Source organism: Indicator indicator, chromosome 8 (assembly GCF_027791375.1).
Source record: "Indicator indicator isolate 239-I01 chromosome 8, UM_Iind_1.1, whole genome shotgun sequence".
Classification (NCBI taxonomy): Eukaryota; Metazoa; Chordata; class Aves; order Piciformes; family Indicatoridae; genus Indicator; species Indicator indicator.
The window spans coordinates 28,951,743-28,970,185 of record NC_072017.1 but is presented as its reverse complement, the minus strand read 5'-3'; the positions used below and the strand labels follow the sequence as shown (position 1 = coordinate 28,970,185).

Genomic DNA, 18,443 nt, shown 5'->3' with positions numbered 1-18,443 from the left:
CAGAGGTGCTCCAGCCCTCTGCTCATCCTGGTGGCCCTTCTCTGGACACGTTCCACCATGTCCATATCCCTCTTGTAATAGGGCCTCCAGCACTGGGCACAGTACTCCAGGTGGGGTCTCACCAGAGCTGAGTAGAGGGGGAGAATCACCTCCCTTGACCTGCTGGCCACACTTCTCTTGCTGTAGCCCAGGCTCTGGTTGGCTCTCTGGGCTGCAAGTGCTCACTGACAGCTCATGTTTGGCTTCTCGTCCACCAGCATCCCCAAGTCCCTCTCCTCAGGGCTGCTTTCTAGCCAGTCCCTGCCCAGCCTGGATTTGTGCTTGGCATTTCCTCGACCCAGATGCAGGACCTTGCACTTGGTCTTGTTGAACCTCATGAGGTTGGCTTGTGCCCACCTCTCCAGCCTGTCCAGGTCCCTCTGGATGGATCCCTTCCCTCCAGCGTATCTGCTGCACCTCACAGCTTGGTGTCATCAGCAAACTTGCTGAGGGTGTACTCAATGCCACTGTCCATGTCACCAACAAAGATGTTGAACAAGACTGGTCCCAGCACTGATCCCTGAGAGACTCCACTTGTCCCTGGCCTCCATTGGGACATGGACCCATTGACAGCCACTCTTTGGGTGCGGCTATCAAGCCAGTTCTTTATCCATCTCGTGGTCCACCCATCAAACCCATGTGTCACCAGTTTGGAGACCAGGATGTGGTGTGGGACAGTGTGGAAGGCTTTTCTCAGGTCCAGGTAAACGACATCAGTTGCTCTCCCCTCATCTATTAATGTTGTGACCTTGTCATAGAAGGCCACCAGGTTTGTCAGGCAGGATTTACCCTTGGTAAACCCATGCTGACTGTACCCAATCACCTCTTCACTATTCTTCTGTCTCAGTATTGCCTCCAGGAGAATCTGCTCCATGATCTTACCAGGCACAGAGGTGAGACTGACTGGCCTGTAGTTCCCTGGTTCTTCCTTCTTCCCCTATTTGAAAATGGGAGTAATGTTTCCCCTTTTCCAGTCAGTGGGGACTTCCCCAGACTGCCAGGACTTTTGGAATATAATAGAGAGGGGTTTAGCAACCTCATCTGCCAGTTCTCTCAGTACCTGTGGGTATATCCTGTCAGGTCCCATGGACTTGAACACTTTCAGGTTTGCTATGAATACAGAAAATTACCTCTGAGGCAACAAAATGTGTTTTAACATTTAATTCCTTTCCTGAATGATATTCAGGAAGAATATTGCCTGTCTTCCATTATAAAGTGAATTAACTGAGATAAGCATTCCCAAACCTAATTTTCATATATCAATCTGCAACATAGCATGCAAAATGTGATTCTGAGTCTTTAAGGGGTTAGCATACACTTGACTCTAAATCAGAAAACACTGTTCTAAATGGTAAGCTTCTGGTGTCTGCAGCTAGTTCTCCAGGCACTGCCACATCTTTAACCCAAGGTTCACCCAACATTGCCTCCAGAAATATGCTGGCAAGACAAGGATGATCACAACTACAATGACAGAACAAGTGACCCAATAACATTTTCATTTCTCAGTCCATTACCTTCTTTTTATTGATCAAAGGCCTGCAAGAAGCACCCTACCCTGAATGGCTATAGCCTGGGGGGAGAAATTCTGTATTTAATCTTGGGTTTATTGTCACAGAAACAAAAGAATACAAATAGGAAACCTATAGGAAAGCACTGCAGAACTCTCGCCACAAGACTGTTCTTGGTCACACTCTGCGAGACTGGCACAGCAGGAAATGGTACACACGAGAATGCACAAGAGGTAAACTAGTCATTCTACAAACAAGACCAGGGCAATTTTCAGTTTCTATTTTCATAAAAACCAAGTGAATGCAAACCACCTGTGAATTTTCTGACCCACCCAATGACAAACCAAAGACTGTTCAATTTGCATTCACCAGTCAAACTCCAGCTCAGTGAATTAGTACTCCGTTAACTGTCTCCCCTAGAGAAGTCACCCAGTGCATAGAAGGAATTAAGTTAAAATCATTTACCTTTTCTTCTTAAAATGTGTGTTCTGTTGCCAGCACTGGATGGAAAAGAATTTCCACTCAAGCAATATCACTGATTGCATAAAGACCCCTTTTATTTAAAATTAAAGTGTAATAACTGAATCAGCCACACTAGGTCACATAACTTACAACCTGACCTCACCAGTGAGAAGTCCTGGGTTCCCCTGACCATGTCCCTTCTACAGTGAGAAAAGGATCCCAGGATTACAAGCACTCAGGTTGTGCTACCTCTTCCTATTCTTTCAGAAACACTTGTCAGAGTCCTGATTGCCTCCTTCCCCTTGTACACTTCTACTTTCCGTTCCCTCATCATAGCATGTCACAGGAACTTCTTGACAACCACCTCCTTTCTCTAGCATGCCTGGGCCATTCACTAGGATGAGGAAACAATAGAGGTGTGTGTACCCATGGGGATGAGTACAAGTTCCTCCGAGTTCAAGGTTTCTTCCCAGAACATCTGCAAGCAGAGAAAAGGCACTGGCACAACAAATGAGTTGGGAACATAATGGGAGGTATGAAAGCAGTTCTGTTGAGTATTCTTTGCAGCTTCCTGTCCCTGTGACTCTCACCTCTTCCCAATACCAAAGGGATAGGAAGCATCTGGTGGTCATGGGGAGTAATGAAGACCAACCAAGACTTCACTCAGTGGTGGCCCAGTAAAGGGATAAAAAGGTACAAACTGAAATACAAGAAACCCAAGAAAACACTTTGTTGATGTTCGCTTTATTGGGTTTTTTTAAACCGTAACAAACACCTGGATAGGTTGCCAAGAGGGTCTGGAGTCTCTACCCTGAGACATAACCAAAGCCCTCCTACACACATCCCTGCAGAAATCCTAGCTGATCCTGCTTCAGACCAGAAAATCTCCAGGTGTCTTCCAGCTTTGGTGATTCTGCTCCTTTTCTACTGAGCATTAGCATACTGCAAGTGTTGGTAGGGAGTAATCCTTAGATTTGTCAGGGGATTATTTGATCCTTGGCAAATCAATGACCTCTCTCATCTCCACAGCATGACAGGCCCTGAGCAGAAGGCAGAGGTCTTCACCACAAACAAGCTGTTTCTTCGGAGGTGGCATGTAGGTGGTGCCATGCAAATTGCAGTAGCCCCCACACACAGACTGAAGGCCATAGAATGTTTTTTTTTTTCAACAACACTGGCGTAACAATTTTCCTGCAGTACTTATCTCTCCTCAGAATATGCTGTGTTTGTAGAGAGTGTGATAATGAATAGAAAAGTAAAATGCAAAAGTAAAGATAAAATAGAAAAAGAACAAAGCTGGTTTTGTTTGACAAGTGTCATGGGTTGAAAATCTCCCCCAACCCCAATATTAACTTTGCCAGACTAGCTCAGTTTGGAAGCAAATGGAGCTGTATTTACAAGCCAAAACACAATCTACAATGGGATGCAATGAATATGTACAAATATACAGTATTTACAGGTATTTACAATTAACAAAACAGCACTAGGACTCCCCCTGGCCAAAAGACCAGGGAAGCAGCCTCCCTGCCTCCCCCTTATCCCCCCTGTACAAAAGGGAAAGGAGAGAGAAGCAGAGATACGTTAGACTTCACCAAAATAAAATCCATGCAGCCAAGGTCAGCAAAGCCTACTAGTATCTCCCCAGCGAAGAAGCAAGGAGAGCAAAACTGTTTGGGGAACCAAATCTCATGGGTGATATCCCTCCAATGGATTAGGATAATCATTATTTTCCTTTTTACACCAGTGATTTATTTACATTTTTACTACTTTCTGCTCATGACCTGTGAAAAATTTTAAAGGCACAGCCTAAAACTACCACGGACAGGTACAGTTACCTGTTTGAACAATATTGATCATTATTGTGTGTTTTGACACGTGACCAGGTATTTCTGTGCTGAAAGAAATCTTCCTTCATGTGGGAAATGAAATAACATCAGCTCAAAAGGGTGAGAAGCTTTGGAACAAGTCTTCTCTTAATACCTAGTGACAAAATTGCTTGGGGAGCGTAGTGAAACTAGCAGAGGAGTGTGCTTTGTTAGAAAGTCCATTATTTGGGTGTGTTTTACACTTACATGTTTGAGTCTCAACAAAAAGCTAAGCATTCAAAAATATGAAAACAGAAAACAAACATAACGAATTGCAGGTGACACCTATGTGCAGTTTTAAGAGTCCAGTACCCTCTCAATTAGTTCAGACCATATTCACTATTGTAAGTACTGCTATATTAAAAATAGCATAACTTTAGAAGAAAAGATCAGACACCCAGTGTGGACTGGTTTTGGCTGGAGGAGAGTTAAATTCCTTCACAGTAGCTTGATGGTGATACATTTTGAATTTGTAACCAAAACAGTGCTGATAACACAGGGAAGGATGTTTTAGTTACTGCTCAGCAGTGCTTATACAGCATCAAGGCCTTTTCTGCTTCTCACACAAGAAGCTGGGAAGGGGCACAGCTGGGCCAGTTGACTCCAGCTGACTGAAGGGATATCCCATACTACATGGTATCATGCTTCACATATAAAACTGGGAAGAAATGGAAGAAGGGAGGTTATTTGCAGTGATGGCATCTGTCTTCCCAAGTATGAGTGATAGAGTGCTGCTTTCCTGGGATGGCTGAACACCTGCCTGCTGGTGGGAATAGTGAATTAATTCCTTATCGTGCTTTGCTCTTGTGTGCAGCTCTTGCTTTACGTCCTAAACTGGCTTTATCTCAACTCTTGAGTTTTCTCACCTCCTCATCCTGCTGGAGGGAGTAAGAGAAGCTGCATGGTGATGAGCTGACCTCTGGAGATAACCCAGGACAGAATTGAAAGAACTCATTCTGCCCTATTTTAACCAGGCAACAACATATCCATTAACTATCACCTCTGAAACCTAAAATTGCTAATAATGTACTTCTACCTGTGTTAACATAACTCTATTGAATCAAAATAGTTACACCAACGCTAGCATAACAACTTTCCTTGTAGGGTCTGTAATGATTATGGCCTTTAAGAAGTGCATAGAACATTACAGAATAAGTATTGTCACAGCTAAATTAATTTCTGTTAGCTACTTGATCTCAAGAATTAATTCAAAGTGTCTAACAACTGCAATCTGATTTTCATGGGCACATGTTAAGAAATGTATATTACACTACACACATTAATTTCCCACAGGCTATTTAGCTGAAAAGCTTCTAGTTGACCTAAAAACCACAGACAAAATGCTTAAATCCCCATTTGCCATTTCCACTTTTTTTATGCTAATAGTATGTGAAAGGCACTTTCTCCATGCTAAATTAAGAATATAAGGCCCAAATTAAAACTTACCTACAATCAGCAGTTTATTCCTATTTAGCTAACAGTGTTTAGCTTGATACTATCCTGACATTTCTTGCTTTAAATGGCTTCCACATCTTCACTCCACTAAGGAGCAAAACACCAAATTTATTGCAAAAGGGGAAATTTTGTCATGCTAGTACAAAGCTAGTTATAAATGAATGCTGTCAAGTCCACTTCACACAAAGGGTGAACCACTGCTTTACAGGGTTTGCTTGAACAGTTCAACAGGAATCAATGTTCCTACATATTCTCCCATGAGATGCCCAACATAGCAGAAAGGCATTTTAATTAAGCAGAAATCCCATAATTCAGCAATAAACCAAATTGTAACATCTAAGGTTTTATTTTAACTACAGAAAAGAAAAAAAAAGAAAAAACCCACAACAAACAAAAACCCACACTTTTGTGAACATCACAGATAGCAGAAACAAGATAGTAGAGCAAGGTAACAGCAGATTGCAGTTATTCAGACAAAAAGGTAACTTTGTTATTTGTAAAGAAGGCTGTGCAGAGGGCATTAAGGAGTATGTGCATTTCATTTTCTTGTAACACCTTTGGTATGTTTGGAAAAGACTATTTTGTTTCAGGGGTTTTTTGAACCTGATCTGAAACTAAGCGCTCAAATTTTCTTCATTCGTTGTTTTTCCTGTATAAGCTGTTAACACAGAAGCTTATTGGCTGTTAAGATATTAATCACTGATGTATCTGCAGTCTGTAAATGAAGGGTGTATCCCACAGGGTTTCCCCCACCCCTATAGGGCATACTTACAGGTCACAAAAACAACCACCTTCAATCCCACTTTTCAGTCTACTGGTCACCCACTCTAACTCATAAACCGTTCAACTCATGCACTCTCAACAGCATCTTCCACTTAATGTGCTGACTACAGATTGCACAAACATCTCAGCTTCCAAATGGTCTCAGTGTAGATAGCCAGAAGGCATGGACAGAAGGTCAAGTCCATATTCCAGGAGAAAACAGCAGGAGATAATGTTAAAACAACCTGGAGCAGATAAGAAAACCACCTCAATCCTCTCTAGATTAGCAGCCAATCTAGTTTTAGCAACACTCAGTGCTTCACTAGACACCAGCAAAACATGATATTCAGGATGGGGAAGAAGAATAGAGACATTTTAGTCTTTGTTCATGAAACATTCGAAGTGCATGGGGGCACAGGATCCTGTTGTTTCGTTCATTAGGCAGCAGCTAGATTAGAACCGGTGCTTGATAACAGGATTCTTCAGGAAGGACTGAAAACAGTCATCAGAGAGACACTGACCACACTCTCTTTTGCATACTACTTCATAATGTACAGTAACAAACACAGGATAGATGTAACTAAAGTTGTTTTGATAATTGCTCCACTGCTGCAAGTACCTCTTCTGAAGTACACCAGAAACCTGACATTTCATTGTTAAGCCATGCAAAATCACCTAGGTAACAAAATCTTGGCACAGTTACCCAGAATATCCAGGACACCTAGCTCAAATTTAGACACCAGATGCTAATTAGGTAATTATCACAAACAGACACTCCAAGCAGGGCCCTTACCACACTTCCATTCAAGTAACCAATATTGTGCCATTCCACTCCAGAGATAACACTAGGAATCTAAAATGCTTGTAGCTAGTATCCCTTTTGCCAGCATCTCATTATTTCTGTGTTGTTTATCTTTGTCCTCCTAAAGTCTCAGGCAGGCCTCTCTACACTAGATTGGGCAGTTATTAATTTAGAAAATGTAATATTTCACTGACATATTCAATCCCCCTCCCATTACCAAAGCAAACCCTGCAGTAATTCATGAAGTATAACCCTACATGCCAACACTGGATGTTGCATATATCGTTCATAATTGACACTGTAAATACACATCCTCACCTGTTAGGCACTCAGAGCATCCTCATATAACAAGCATAATACAAGCATGAGGGGTTTTGCCAAAGTGTCAACACTGGACAGAAAAGCAAAACAACCTCAGCAATACAGTACAAGCAAGCATCTTCAAAAATTAGTTTAGTTCAGTATTGTGTTATTACCTGCAGGAAAAAATAATAAAATGAAAATGGAGAAAGGAAATTGAGAAAGTTTTGTGGCAACTGTACTGCACCATAGGCAGTATGGGAGAGAACAGGAATGCAGCTGTTTGACAGTTTGATAAGCAGGCAATGAAATCACTGTTAGGGCTGGGGTGACCTTAGGCTATGAAAGTTCTTTAACTGGTACCAAGCAGTTTTATCTGATATACTGGAAGCACACAAAGAGAGAACTGACAAAGCCAAACCACCAATCTGGAAAAATAAGTTGTGCAGCTCCAATTGGACTGACACAAGTAGGCAAAGCTGCCTTGCTCCAGGCAAAAACGAGAGGACAATGCAGCAGCGAGGGCACACAGAAAAATGTTTATCTGCAAGGATGAAAATTTGTAGCTGAATTTAAGAAGCAAAACCAGCAACACTTAGAGAAGGTTCAAGGATGAAAAACTGCAGAAAGACCTGTGCTCAGGAGAGTACCCAGAGAGACATGGTCCTGCAGAGGAGAAGGGACAGTGACAATGGTCACCCACCCACTGCATCATAGAACAGCCTAGGCTGGAAGAGACCTTCGGGATCATCCAATCCAACCTCCCTGCCATGGGCAGGGACACCTCTCACCTAGCCCATCTTACTCAAGGCCACATCCAACCTGACCTTCAACGTCTCCAGGGAGGGGGCAGCCACAACTTCTCTGGACAATCCATTCCAGAGTCTTGATACCCTCCTAGTGAAGAATTTCTTCCAATCTAAACCTATTCTCCTTCCATTTAAATCCACTTCCCTTTGTCCTACTGGTGGACACTCTGTAAAAACTCCCTCTACAGCCTTCCTGTAGGATCCCTGCAGCTTTTGGAAGGCAGCTCTAAGGTTCCCCCAGAGTCTTCTCTTCTCCAGGCTGAACACCCCCAGCTCTCTCAGCCTATCCTCATAGCAGAGGTGTTCTAGCCCCTGGATCATCTTTGTGGCCTCCTCTGGACTTGTTCCAACAGATCTGTGTCCCTCTTATGGTGGGGACACCAGACCTGGATGCAGGATTGGAGGTGGGGTCTCAGCAGAGTAAAGTGGGAGAATCACCTCTCTTGCCCTGCTGGCCACACTCCTGATGCATCCCAGGATATGTTTGGCCTTCTGGGCTGCATGAGTTCACTGCTGGCTCCTGGGGAGCTTCCCATCTACCAACACCCCCAAGTTCTTCTCTTCAGGGCTACTCTCAACCCATGTTGTACCCAGTTCATATTTGTGCCTGGGATTGGCCTGACCCAGGTGCAGGACCTTGCACTGTGACTTGTTGACCCTCATGCAGTTGGCACTGGCCCATCTCTCCAGCCTGTCAAGGTCCCTTTGGCTGTCATCCCTGCCCTCAAGTGAGTCCAGCACACCACAGAGCTTAGTGTCATTGGCAAACCTGCTGAGACAGGAAAAAGCTGAAGAAATGAGGCTTCTCTTAGTCTTATAGCACTCCTGCTGATAGATGTGTGCATGGGAGCAGGCATAAGGACAGACAATTATTTTATTTATAAATAAGTGCAGAGAGGCAGAAAGGCAGGGCTCTCAGAGGCAGACAAGGGGGCAGTCTTATTCTACTGTACGCATGCTGACATGTTTGCAGAGGGAGGAAAAATGAGGTGAAGCACAGTGCAGCTCATGTCTTACAGCTGTGCAGTGTGGTCCGGGAGCTCCAACAACCCTCCAGACTTCTGCTTTTTAACTGGTACTAACATACAGCTACTTCCATTTGTATGGCCCTTCATGATGACCTGGCTTTAACGACTGACCAGAGTTTGTTAGTATTTCAAAATCCCCCTCAGCAACTTCAAGGAATGAAAAAAAACCAAAAACCAACCAACACACAAAATCTCAATTTCTACTGTTAAAATAATTTTAAGTACTTGTGGCAGTTTAGGCTGGGTGCCCCCTGCCGCTGCCGCATGAGATACACCTCTGGTGTCCTGGGTGCCCACCCAGAGGGGTGGACACAGGAAATGGCGTATTTCTACCCATAAATCCTGCGCCCTATAAGGCCATCTGCAAAGTCATTCTCTTCCTCTTTCTTCCCTCTGCTCCCATGGGAGATGTCCTCTCTTATCGGGTAATGCCAGGGGAGTATCCTCAAGGCCTCTTAGGCCTGACTAGGCCTAATGCCAGGAGGAGAATGGAGGGGGGGCAGTCTCAGACCTGGCCAGCCTGAGACTTGCCTAGCAGTAGGGGGGGGAAGGAAGAGCCCTGAGGGATTGGGTAGACCCTCAGGTGAGAGGAAGGGAGGACTGGGAAGCTTTTGGGAATTCTGTGAGGGGGTTCTGTATGCTTTAGGATGTTCTTTTCCACTATGCTTTGTAGTTTGTAGTTTTCTGTAGCTTCACCAATTCGTTTTTCCATTTAAACTTTTTCCATCACTCTCCAATCCGTTTGCGTGTATCATTCTTTTGTCCCTTTCGGGGCAAGAGATGTTCTGGCTGGCCTCAAACCAGCACAGTACTATAGCATATTAGTTCTTTCTTTCCTCTTGCTCTGGTTCCTAATCCTCTTTAAAAAGTTACTTACAGTGATTTGAGAGTCTGATCCTATTTTTTTCAATGTGGTTATTCTAATTGTCTTTTACATTTCAACTGCCTGGGTTTAGTTCTTTTCACTGGCCTTGCAGAGCTGCCCATTTCAGGTCATTCAGGCATTTTACTTTCTTTTGGCCTGGAAAAGAAACACCAAGTACCTAGAAAATAGCCTTTCTCAGTCTTCACAGACATAGTTAACTAGTTTGGTAGAAATATTTAAAGCTGCAACTGCTGATTCCACAGCCTGAACATTTGAAGGACCACAGTTTCTACCATGGCATGAATCTCTCTAAATTGAAAGGGGCCTGCTATCCTGCAAAGGCTAATCAACACCAAACTGTCCCCAAAACGTGTCCCGAGCTGCATTTTTCATCTTTTGTATGACTGAAGTCTAAAACCATTTGCAGTGAAGCGGTGGCATCTTGTGGCAGAACTCAGGCACGGCAAGAGTGATGGCCTGGGAGCTACTCCCATCAAGGACACACCTCCGTACTCACCGGAACAGTTCATCTCAAGCATCTGTTTCGGGGCATTTGTTACATTACTACATAACTGGCACATTTGCAGAGCTGTTTTGGAAGACTTTTTCTTTCCCTAAATCTCATCTTTGAGTAGCACTGCTCTTGGCCAGACATAAACTACTTTCAACATCTCACAAGTGTGAGATGTGCCACTCTTAGGGGAGGTGCTGACAATCTTTGATACATATTCTCAGTACTTACAAGATTCACCTACTCAAGATTTTACCTCTTGCTTTCAAAAAGAGAGCTGCCAATCATGCAAGAACACACTCCTGAGAAAGCTGTTTAGGCAGAAGAACAGTTTCTCAGATGCTAATCTTTTTCCTTCCTTCTCATCTCCCTCTCAGTTCCTCTGGCTCCTCCCTCCTGTGAGCCCCTCAGCAGAAGCAGCCCACACAGCCTGCCAACTAGAAGCAGCAAGCAAACAGGATCTTGGAAGACATTCTTCAGTTTGCAAGGAAAGGCTACCTTCCATGCTACAAAGCTTCCTCAGGGTAACACAGCACCTGGATGATGCCAGAACACCAGCATCCACCACTGACATTCTTTTCTGACAGCTTTCTTCCAAAATTGAATGAAAGTACACAGATAACTACAGAAGAGTGACTAGTGTGTTTCTAGGCACAGAAGAGAGCTAGGTTAAGTTTTTTACAGTCACAGAATCACAGAACACATACAGTTGGAAGAGACCTCCAAGCTCATCCAGTCCAACTCTCAACCCATCACTGAAGAGTCAACACCAAACCATGTCCCTAAGCACCAGCTCCACACACTGCTTAAACGCCTCCAGGGATGGGGACTCCAACACTGCCCTGGGCAGACCATTCGTCTGAGAACCCTCTCTGGGAACAAATATTTCCTAGCATGCAGCCTCAATCTCCCCTGCTGCAGCTTGGAACCATTTCCTCTGGTCCTGTCCCTTGCCACCAAGGAGCAGAGGCTGCCCCCTCCTCACTCCAACCTCCCTTCAAGGAGCTGTAGAGAGCAATGAGGTCTCTCCTCAGCCTCCTCTTCTTCAGTCTGAACACCCCCAGCTCCCTCAGCCCCTCCTCATAGCCCAGGTTCTCCAGGCCCTATTCCAGCCTTGTTGCCCTTCTCTGGACATGCTGCAGAACCTAAATGTCCCTTCTTGTAGTGAGGGGCCCAGAGCTGAACATAATACTTGAGATTAATAAATAATAATAATATCAACAGCAACAAGCACCCTCATTTAGTGACTTCAGTCATTTACCTATATTTATTCTTCATTAGGATCATTCACTGGAATCAATCGGCTACTGCTGTGTGAAACATCCCTTGTTTGTAACAAGTATGTTAAAGGGACCTTTTCACTGTTCGCTTTTTAATTCCTTCACCTTCCAGGGAACTCTGTTATTCCTTTGTATTCTGGGTGCCCTGGGGCTGGGTATTCTTGGTTTTGTTTTGTCTCTTCTTAAACCTCTCATTTGACAAAAAAAAAGAAAACTTTCATTTAGCTTTTTTTTTTTTGCTTTTCAGCATATGAAGATAATATCCTTACATGTAGGGGGAATACAGGAATAATTTTACCTTTACTCATGAATATAGACAGAAATCTTGATATAAAAGTTCTTGGTCTGTGACTGCAATACAAATAAGCATGAACAAACACTTGTGAATTTGTGGACAATCTTCCTAATGGAAGTGAAAAAAATCCCCATGGATTACATCACAACACATCAAAAAGAAACTCGAACTACCACCTACAGCAAACACACACACACTTTGCTTCTAATTGTTCCTGTGTTCAGTGTAGCCCAGTATTTAAACGAACACAGAGATCTGCCCACAAGCCCAGGTCTAACAACCCAAATTAGCTGTACAGTCTTGAGCCAGGGTTAACCAACTTTTTAGGGCAGGAACTACCTCTGCATAATGCTCTGTATGCCTACATGAGACTGAGTCTTTAAATTATTTCATGCTCCTTCTGGCTTTAGAAAATAAGATGTTATTCCCTGATCTGAACTTCCTGCAAACACAAAGATGCTGTAACTATAGACTTTAATAGCACAGAAGTTCCTTCTACTATTCAGCAATTCTGTTTCTATTTCTGTGCTGTATCTCTGGGTGTAATAATTCAGCAGGAAAAAAATTTTGAAAATAAATATTTAAGATTAAAAAACCACCCCCAAACAGTTTAAACCAAGGTGTTTGAGTTGGGTTTTTTTAATTATTTTTGCATTACTATACTACTTCAGCTGACAAGTTTGCAACAACCTAGAAATAAAAAAGGTATAAAAAAAGAAAATCAACATAACCTTCTCCTTCCTAAATTAGTCAGTGCATACTGCTATATCTGCATAACCTAATGCTGCTAAAAAGAGAATACTCTTATCATTAAAGTGCAGGTAATCCAATCTGTGCAGGTTACAGTGAGTGCACGGGCACATGCTTCTGTAAAAGACATTGAGGAGCTCCATTCCAGTGGAGTTTTTTCCAGTGACCACTGCTTCAGGACACACAAACTCTGTTGTGCATCACTGTACGTAGCAAGCATGTGCTTGGTGATGATGCAATTCTCATCTGCCATCCACAGCAGCTGTGGATCAAGGAGCATCTGGACAACACATTCAGACTCATAAATGACAAATGAGATTTACTGACATAAGAGAGACTTCACATCCTTCTAAGAAACCCCCAAAACCCCAATTTCCTGCCACAGTTTCTGTAAGGGTATTTCACACTAAATCACCTTCTTCCCTGGGGACCGATTTTTAAATGCCTAACTAGGAACTAACTGCACCGATCAGCTACCTGCTGCAGGAGGCTCCACCAAAGCACACCTTTTGCAGGCAAGTATGCTGCCTGTCCCTGCCCCCGAAGAAAGCTCCAGGCACTTCCTGCAGTCTGAGGTCTGCACTGCAGCCTCTCCCTTCAGCAGCTCTGTCTGGGTGGAGGCACTGGCCACCACTGGGGTAAAATGGTGCAGACCCCTCAGCTGGAACTGCAGCCCTTGGTCTCCAGCAAGTGCCCAGAATTCTGCCCTGAGTGTCAGGAAGGATGAGTGTCCTTGAGGCACTGCAGACTGTCACAGAACAGTGCCTGGCTGCTGGGTTATGTGGACTCAGCCAGTGGAATACTCCTCCTTCAAGGAGGCCCTCTCCTGCAAGAACTGCCATGGCCTGTCCTGTTTGCTGCACTGCTGGCCACTGGCACTCCACAGGGCTGACTTACGTGGGAGTGGAGGGTGGCCATTGTTACTCCTTCCCCCACCATTAACCACTCTTTCTTGTAAGAGCTGCCAGATCATGGTGGGTCTCTGCCCTCTCCTGGGTTTCCCCAGCTCAGGAAATGCAGCTTGTAGGCTGTTGTCATGGGTTAACCCACTACAGCTGTGAGCCACTGTTCCTCTGCAGAACACTCCTGCATCAGATTGTCTCCACTGATGTGCTTATCCTCACTTGCATTACGGAACCACAAACTTGTCAGTCAGTCTGTCAGTCAGTCAGTTCCCCCTACTCAGTTCACTAGAAGGGGTTTCAGAAGTGCTCTCCTGCAGTTACCTGATCTGTCTTAGTTTTTCCAGTCCTCAAGACCCTCAAATTATTTCAGAGAAGATCCTTTCCTCTCTTCCTTATCTTGTGCTCAGAGTAAAATCATTCAAGCTTGTCACCAATTTCAGACCTTTCAGATGGAAGTTGCAGGGAGTCTGATCTGAATCTCATCCCACACAAGACCAGATGCAAGTTCATGAAATAACTAACAGAGTAACAATTAAATGTTGCCAGAGCAGCCCAATATCTTTAACCTCAGAAAGAGTTACACTGATTTTTGCTGCAGTTCCCTCTCCCACTATTTTTCTCCCAGACATATCAGCAAAACATGACAAGAAGAATCTCTTCCTATGAAGTATGCAAAGCTCTTCACAATGTCACACCCTGAAAGTAAATACTTTCAATGTCTGTAGCTGAGCCTAGATCACATTTTGGAAGCCTGAGAGAGTTGTTGGGCTTTTTTAAATTCTCCTTCATTACCATCCATTACTTGTCAAGTTACTGCTTCCCATTATAGCTACACTACTCACTGTGAAACAAAGCCATATGGGAACAGAACTCACCATGCTGTTCATTTTTGAAGAGGATGAGCTTGCTCTCTGCTTCCGCAGGTTGCTGAGGTCTTCTGTGTTTGCATCCTTCGGTTTTATGATCAGCCGACTGCCTCCCGCCGTACCTTCTGATGAGGACCTCAGCCGCTTCTCAACAAATCTGCCTTCCTGGTATGGACTGAAGCTGTTGGCAAGATCAACTACAAACAGAGAAGCAATCAGCAACCATTACAGAGAATTACTCTCTACAAACACTTTCTTAATGAGAACACTGCTTTGCTTGAAATATTCACATTGAAAAGCAATCACGTAAGAGAAGTTCTGTAGAAAGCAGATCCTGCTTACCTAGGTAAAAATGTCACCTGGGCCACCAGTTTGTTGTTCAGCCCTCAATGACTAGCACACTCTGCACAGGACAGTCTACAGCTCCTCACAGAATGCAGAAGGACCTCTGCTCCATCCTTTCCTTTCTCCCCTTATTCTAGGACACTTCTAGGACAAACTGCTGTCCAGTAAAATACACCAGAGAAACTATCACTGGTCTACTGCTGCAAAAATCCAGCCTGCCTTACCCAGCATTGCAAGGCAAGCCCAGGCTTTGTAGGGCCAGATGGGCAGCTTTGTCATCATTGCATTGAACAGGGATGCACACTAGTTCGTTTCTCTTTGGCCTTTCCAGTTCAGCTCTACATCTGCACCCTCCAAAGCAAGCCTGCAGTAAGCGTGCTGAAACCCAGCCTCTAGCTCCAGTTAGAGAGTAACACATCAGAATAGAGGGGAAATTTACATTTTGAAGTGATAGGGCAAACTTAAAGATGGAGAAAGAAACATAACAACATAATAGATGTAGCAAGAAAAAATATCATCTTTTGCATGAGAACAGACATTTTCTCCAAGGCTTTTCAAATCATTCTGCATCACATAAAAATACATTGAAGTATACTAAGAAATACACAGCTCCTCAAACCTCTCATACATTTATGTCATGGCCACAATGCTATCTGTAATGACATCAGCTGGGACACTGGCTAGAAAAGAGAACGTATCTGTTACCGAAGAAAATGAACAGGAATGCTTTTCATTCACATTTGTTTTTAAATACTGTTCCTGCAAAAGCAAATGTTCAGTCTGTTTGCAGCAGATACTTAGAACCAGATCTTACTGAATGCCAGATTAGCTCTTTCTGCATTTGTTTCATTTTCTATGGCAGGATTTTGTACCTTTTTTTCAAAGGTCTCTTTGTTTTCTTGGTCACTTCCTAAAATTTAAATACATCCTTCACCACACAAGTAAACAAAAAATGCATTTTGAACAACACTATAAAGCCCTACCCATTAATCACTGACTTTGATATAGTGCAGTACTGTTCCCATGAACAGGAATCTTACTTACAAAAATCCCTTTCCCACAGTTTAAACTCCAGTTAGCTGCCTTCCAGAAGTGCAGATGAAATATACAGCTGCTGAGGCATAAGTTTCAAATGCACTGTATATTTCTCAACATCACCCTGAGCTGCTCACTTGCTGTTCTGTGCAGTACACACTAGTAGGAAGTAAGACACAAAAGGATGAGTTCATTCACAGGTGAGCCACTGTTGCAAGGAAGACCAACCGAGTGGTCAGGACTGGTAACAACACCAAGGGAAATATTTTTCCTCCCCATTGACTAATGTTCCCAGGGAAAGAGATACCTTCTAGTGAAAGCTAATTTAGTGGATTAATTTGACTTTATATTGTAAATTATGTACAAGATGGCAAATCAAGCCTTGCAGTGGCAAATAATTCAAAAAGCAAGATTGACTTTGATTGCTTATAATCTCCATGCCTAGAAAAACATCCAAGCAAAAAGATGGGTATGAATTCATATGAGTTTACACTCATTCATCTTCCCAGACAAATGAAGGCAGCAGCATTATTGACTCATAAATTGTGGCCCATCACATACAACGTCAGGATATGCATGAAAACATCAGTGTTTAGGTTGGCTTGACAAAATAAACTGTCAGAGATAAATGTCTTCTGACAGGTGTCCTTCACTCAAGGGCCTGGTGTCTTTATTCATCTGCATTTCCACAGACTAGGATTTCAAGGCAAAGCCTTTCCACTTGATCTTGTTAATATTTCCACAAGAGGAAAACACAATGTGAAATTTAGATGGCAATTAACTTTCTTTGTCTCATAATGAGAATTTCCACAATGTTATTTCAGATGGAATTAGAAATACAATTTCTCATACTCTGCCACAGAAACATCCACTTCAATCTGTGTTCTAACATCAGTGCAATACAGCAATCAAGAGCCAGGAAATTTTGAAACCCAGATGGGTATAAAGATCAACATTGTTATTTTTCATAACCAGACCAAAAGGTTTATTTCTCTGGCAATGGTTCCATTTCAACCAGTTAATTCCTTGGCTTCCTTCCAAAACTGGCAAGACTCAAAAATCCCAGCTTCGGCCTTCAACAACAGGCACAGATCCATACTGTCTTAATTTTCTACCTGTGTCGGTGTGAGCTGAAATTCCCCCCCCACCGACAATAACCAGGCTAGCCCAGTCTGGAAGCAAATGAAAAGCTGTATTTACAAGCAGAGTCTAAAATCTACAATGAAATGCAATGAATATGTACAAATATACAAAATTCACAACATTCACAAATATATACAATCAACAGAAAAAGCACAACCGATCTCCCTTTGCTTCCCCCCAAGGGGACCCTCCCAAAGGGGCCTCCCTCTCCCAGGAGCTTCCCCCCCAGACCCCCCTGGACAGAGAAGCAGAGTTAGTTAAGCAGAAAGCTGTTAACTTAGCTGCCAAGGTCAGTGTGTTATCTTCAGCCAGAAGAGAAGAAGAAACAGCAGCCAGACAGCCCAGCAACTGCCCCCACTGCCGAACGCAGAATGTGCCGAATGCCTACTTTGTTTTGGGTAATAGTTCTTAAACATTTCTATCTATCCAATGGAAGTGTTTAGAACAATCGTTATTTTGCTTTCTTACACCCAATAGTGACTTATTTACATTCTTTCACTTTCTCTGTTCTGAATTTTGCAAGGAAAAATTAAAAAGACAGTTTCAAACCATCACAGTCCACCCCTTCTAAACAATTCCATTGGCTGCTACTATCATTTATCTAATCTAAAATAATATCTACAACAATAGGTGAATAAAGACCATAGTCCATTCCGGCTATCTCAGATGTAGATGATTCAAAAGAGTCAAATCACAGGAAAAACAGCAAACAGCTTGTTTCCTCGCAGATGGAGTGAAGAAAGGAACAGGGACTCTCAGGTGACTCAGGGCTCTCAGGGTTCGTGCACCGTAGATCTCATGAACTCTCCTCTTGGGCGCGATGCTGTGTCTGCGCAACACTCTGAATTTAACCTCTCTCAGCCAAAGTTAGATTTCTTTGTGGAATACACTGAATTTCACCATTTTCTTGCATCACCCAATAGGTGTGACCAGGACCTTCAGCAGAAACCACCCCTCGGACAGGTTTGGCCTCTCCTGAAGGAGAAAATACCCAAACAGTTTTGCCTAACAGATTCTTTTCTCTGATAACAGGAACTCTATCACCTTCCTCCTTTCGCAACAAATCTGATTGGGCAGGTCCAGCTCGATTCACTGAACCTCTACTATTCACCAACCAGGTTGCTTGTGCTAAATGTTTCTCCCAGTTTTTCAAAGATCCACCCCCCATGGCTTTGAGAGTGGTTTTCAGCAAACCGTTGTAGCGTTCGATCTTCCCTGCAGCTGGTGCATAGTAGGGAATGTGGAATATCCACTCGATGCCATGCTCTTTGGCCCAGTTTTTTACAAGATTGTTCTTGAAATGAGTTCCATTGTCCGACTCAATCCTCTCTGGAGTTCCGTGTCTCCACAGGATTTGTCTCTCCAGGCCAAGAATGGTGTTACGTGCAGTTGCATGAGGAACTGGATAAGTTTCCAGC

General features: G+C 43.4%; 1 protein-coding gene across 2 annotated transcripts in view; it reads right to left on the bottom strand.

Annotated features, from left to right (window-relative positions):
* CCSER1 (coiled-coil serine rich protein 1) overlaps positions 1 to 18,443 on the bottom strand; it is an 816,857-nt gene that overhangs the window by 791,779 nt on the left and 6,635 nt on the right. For both annotated transcript variants that reach the window (XM_054382972.1, XM_054382973.1), the window contains exon 2: positions 14,512 to 14,699. In XM_054382972.1, coding sequence (XP_054238947.1) covers positions 14,512 to 14,699 — 188 coding nt within the window. The remainder of the gene's footprint in view (positions 1 to 14,511; positions 14,700 to 18,443) is intronic.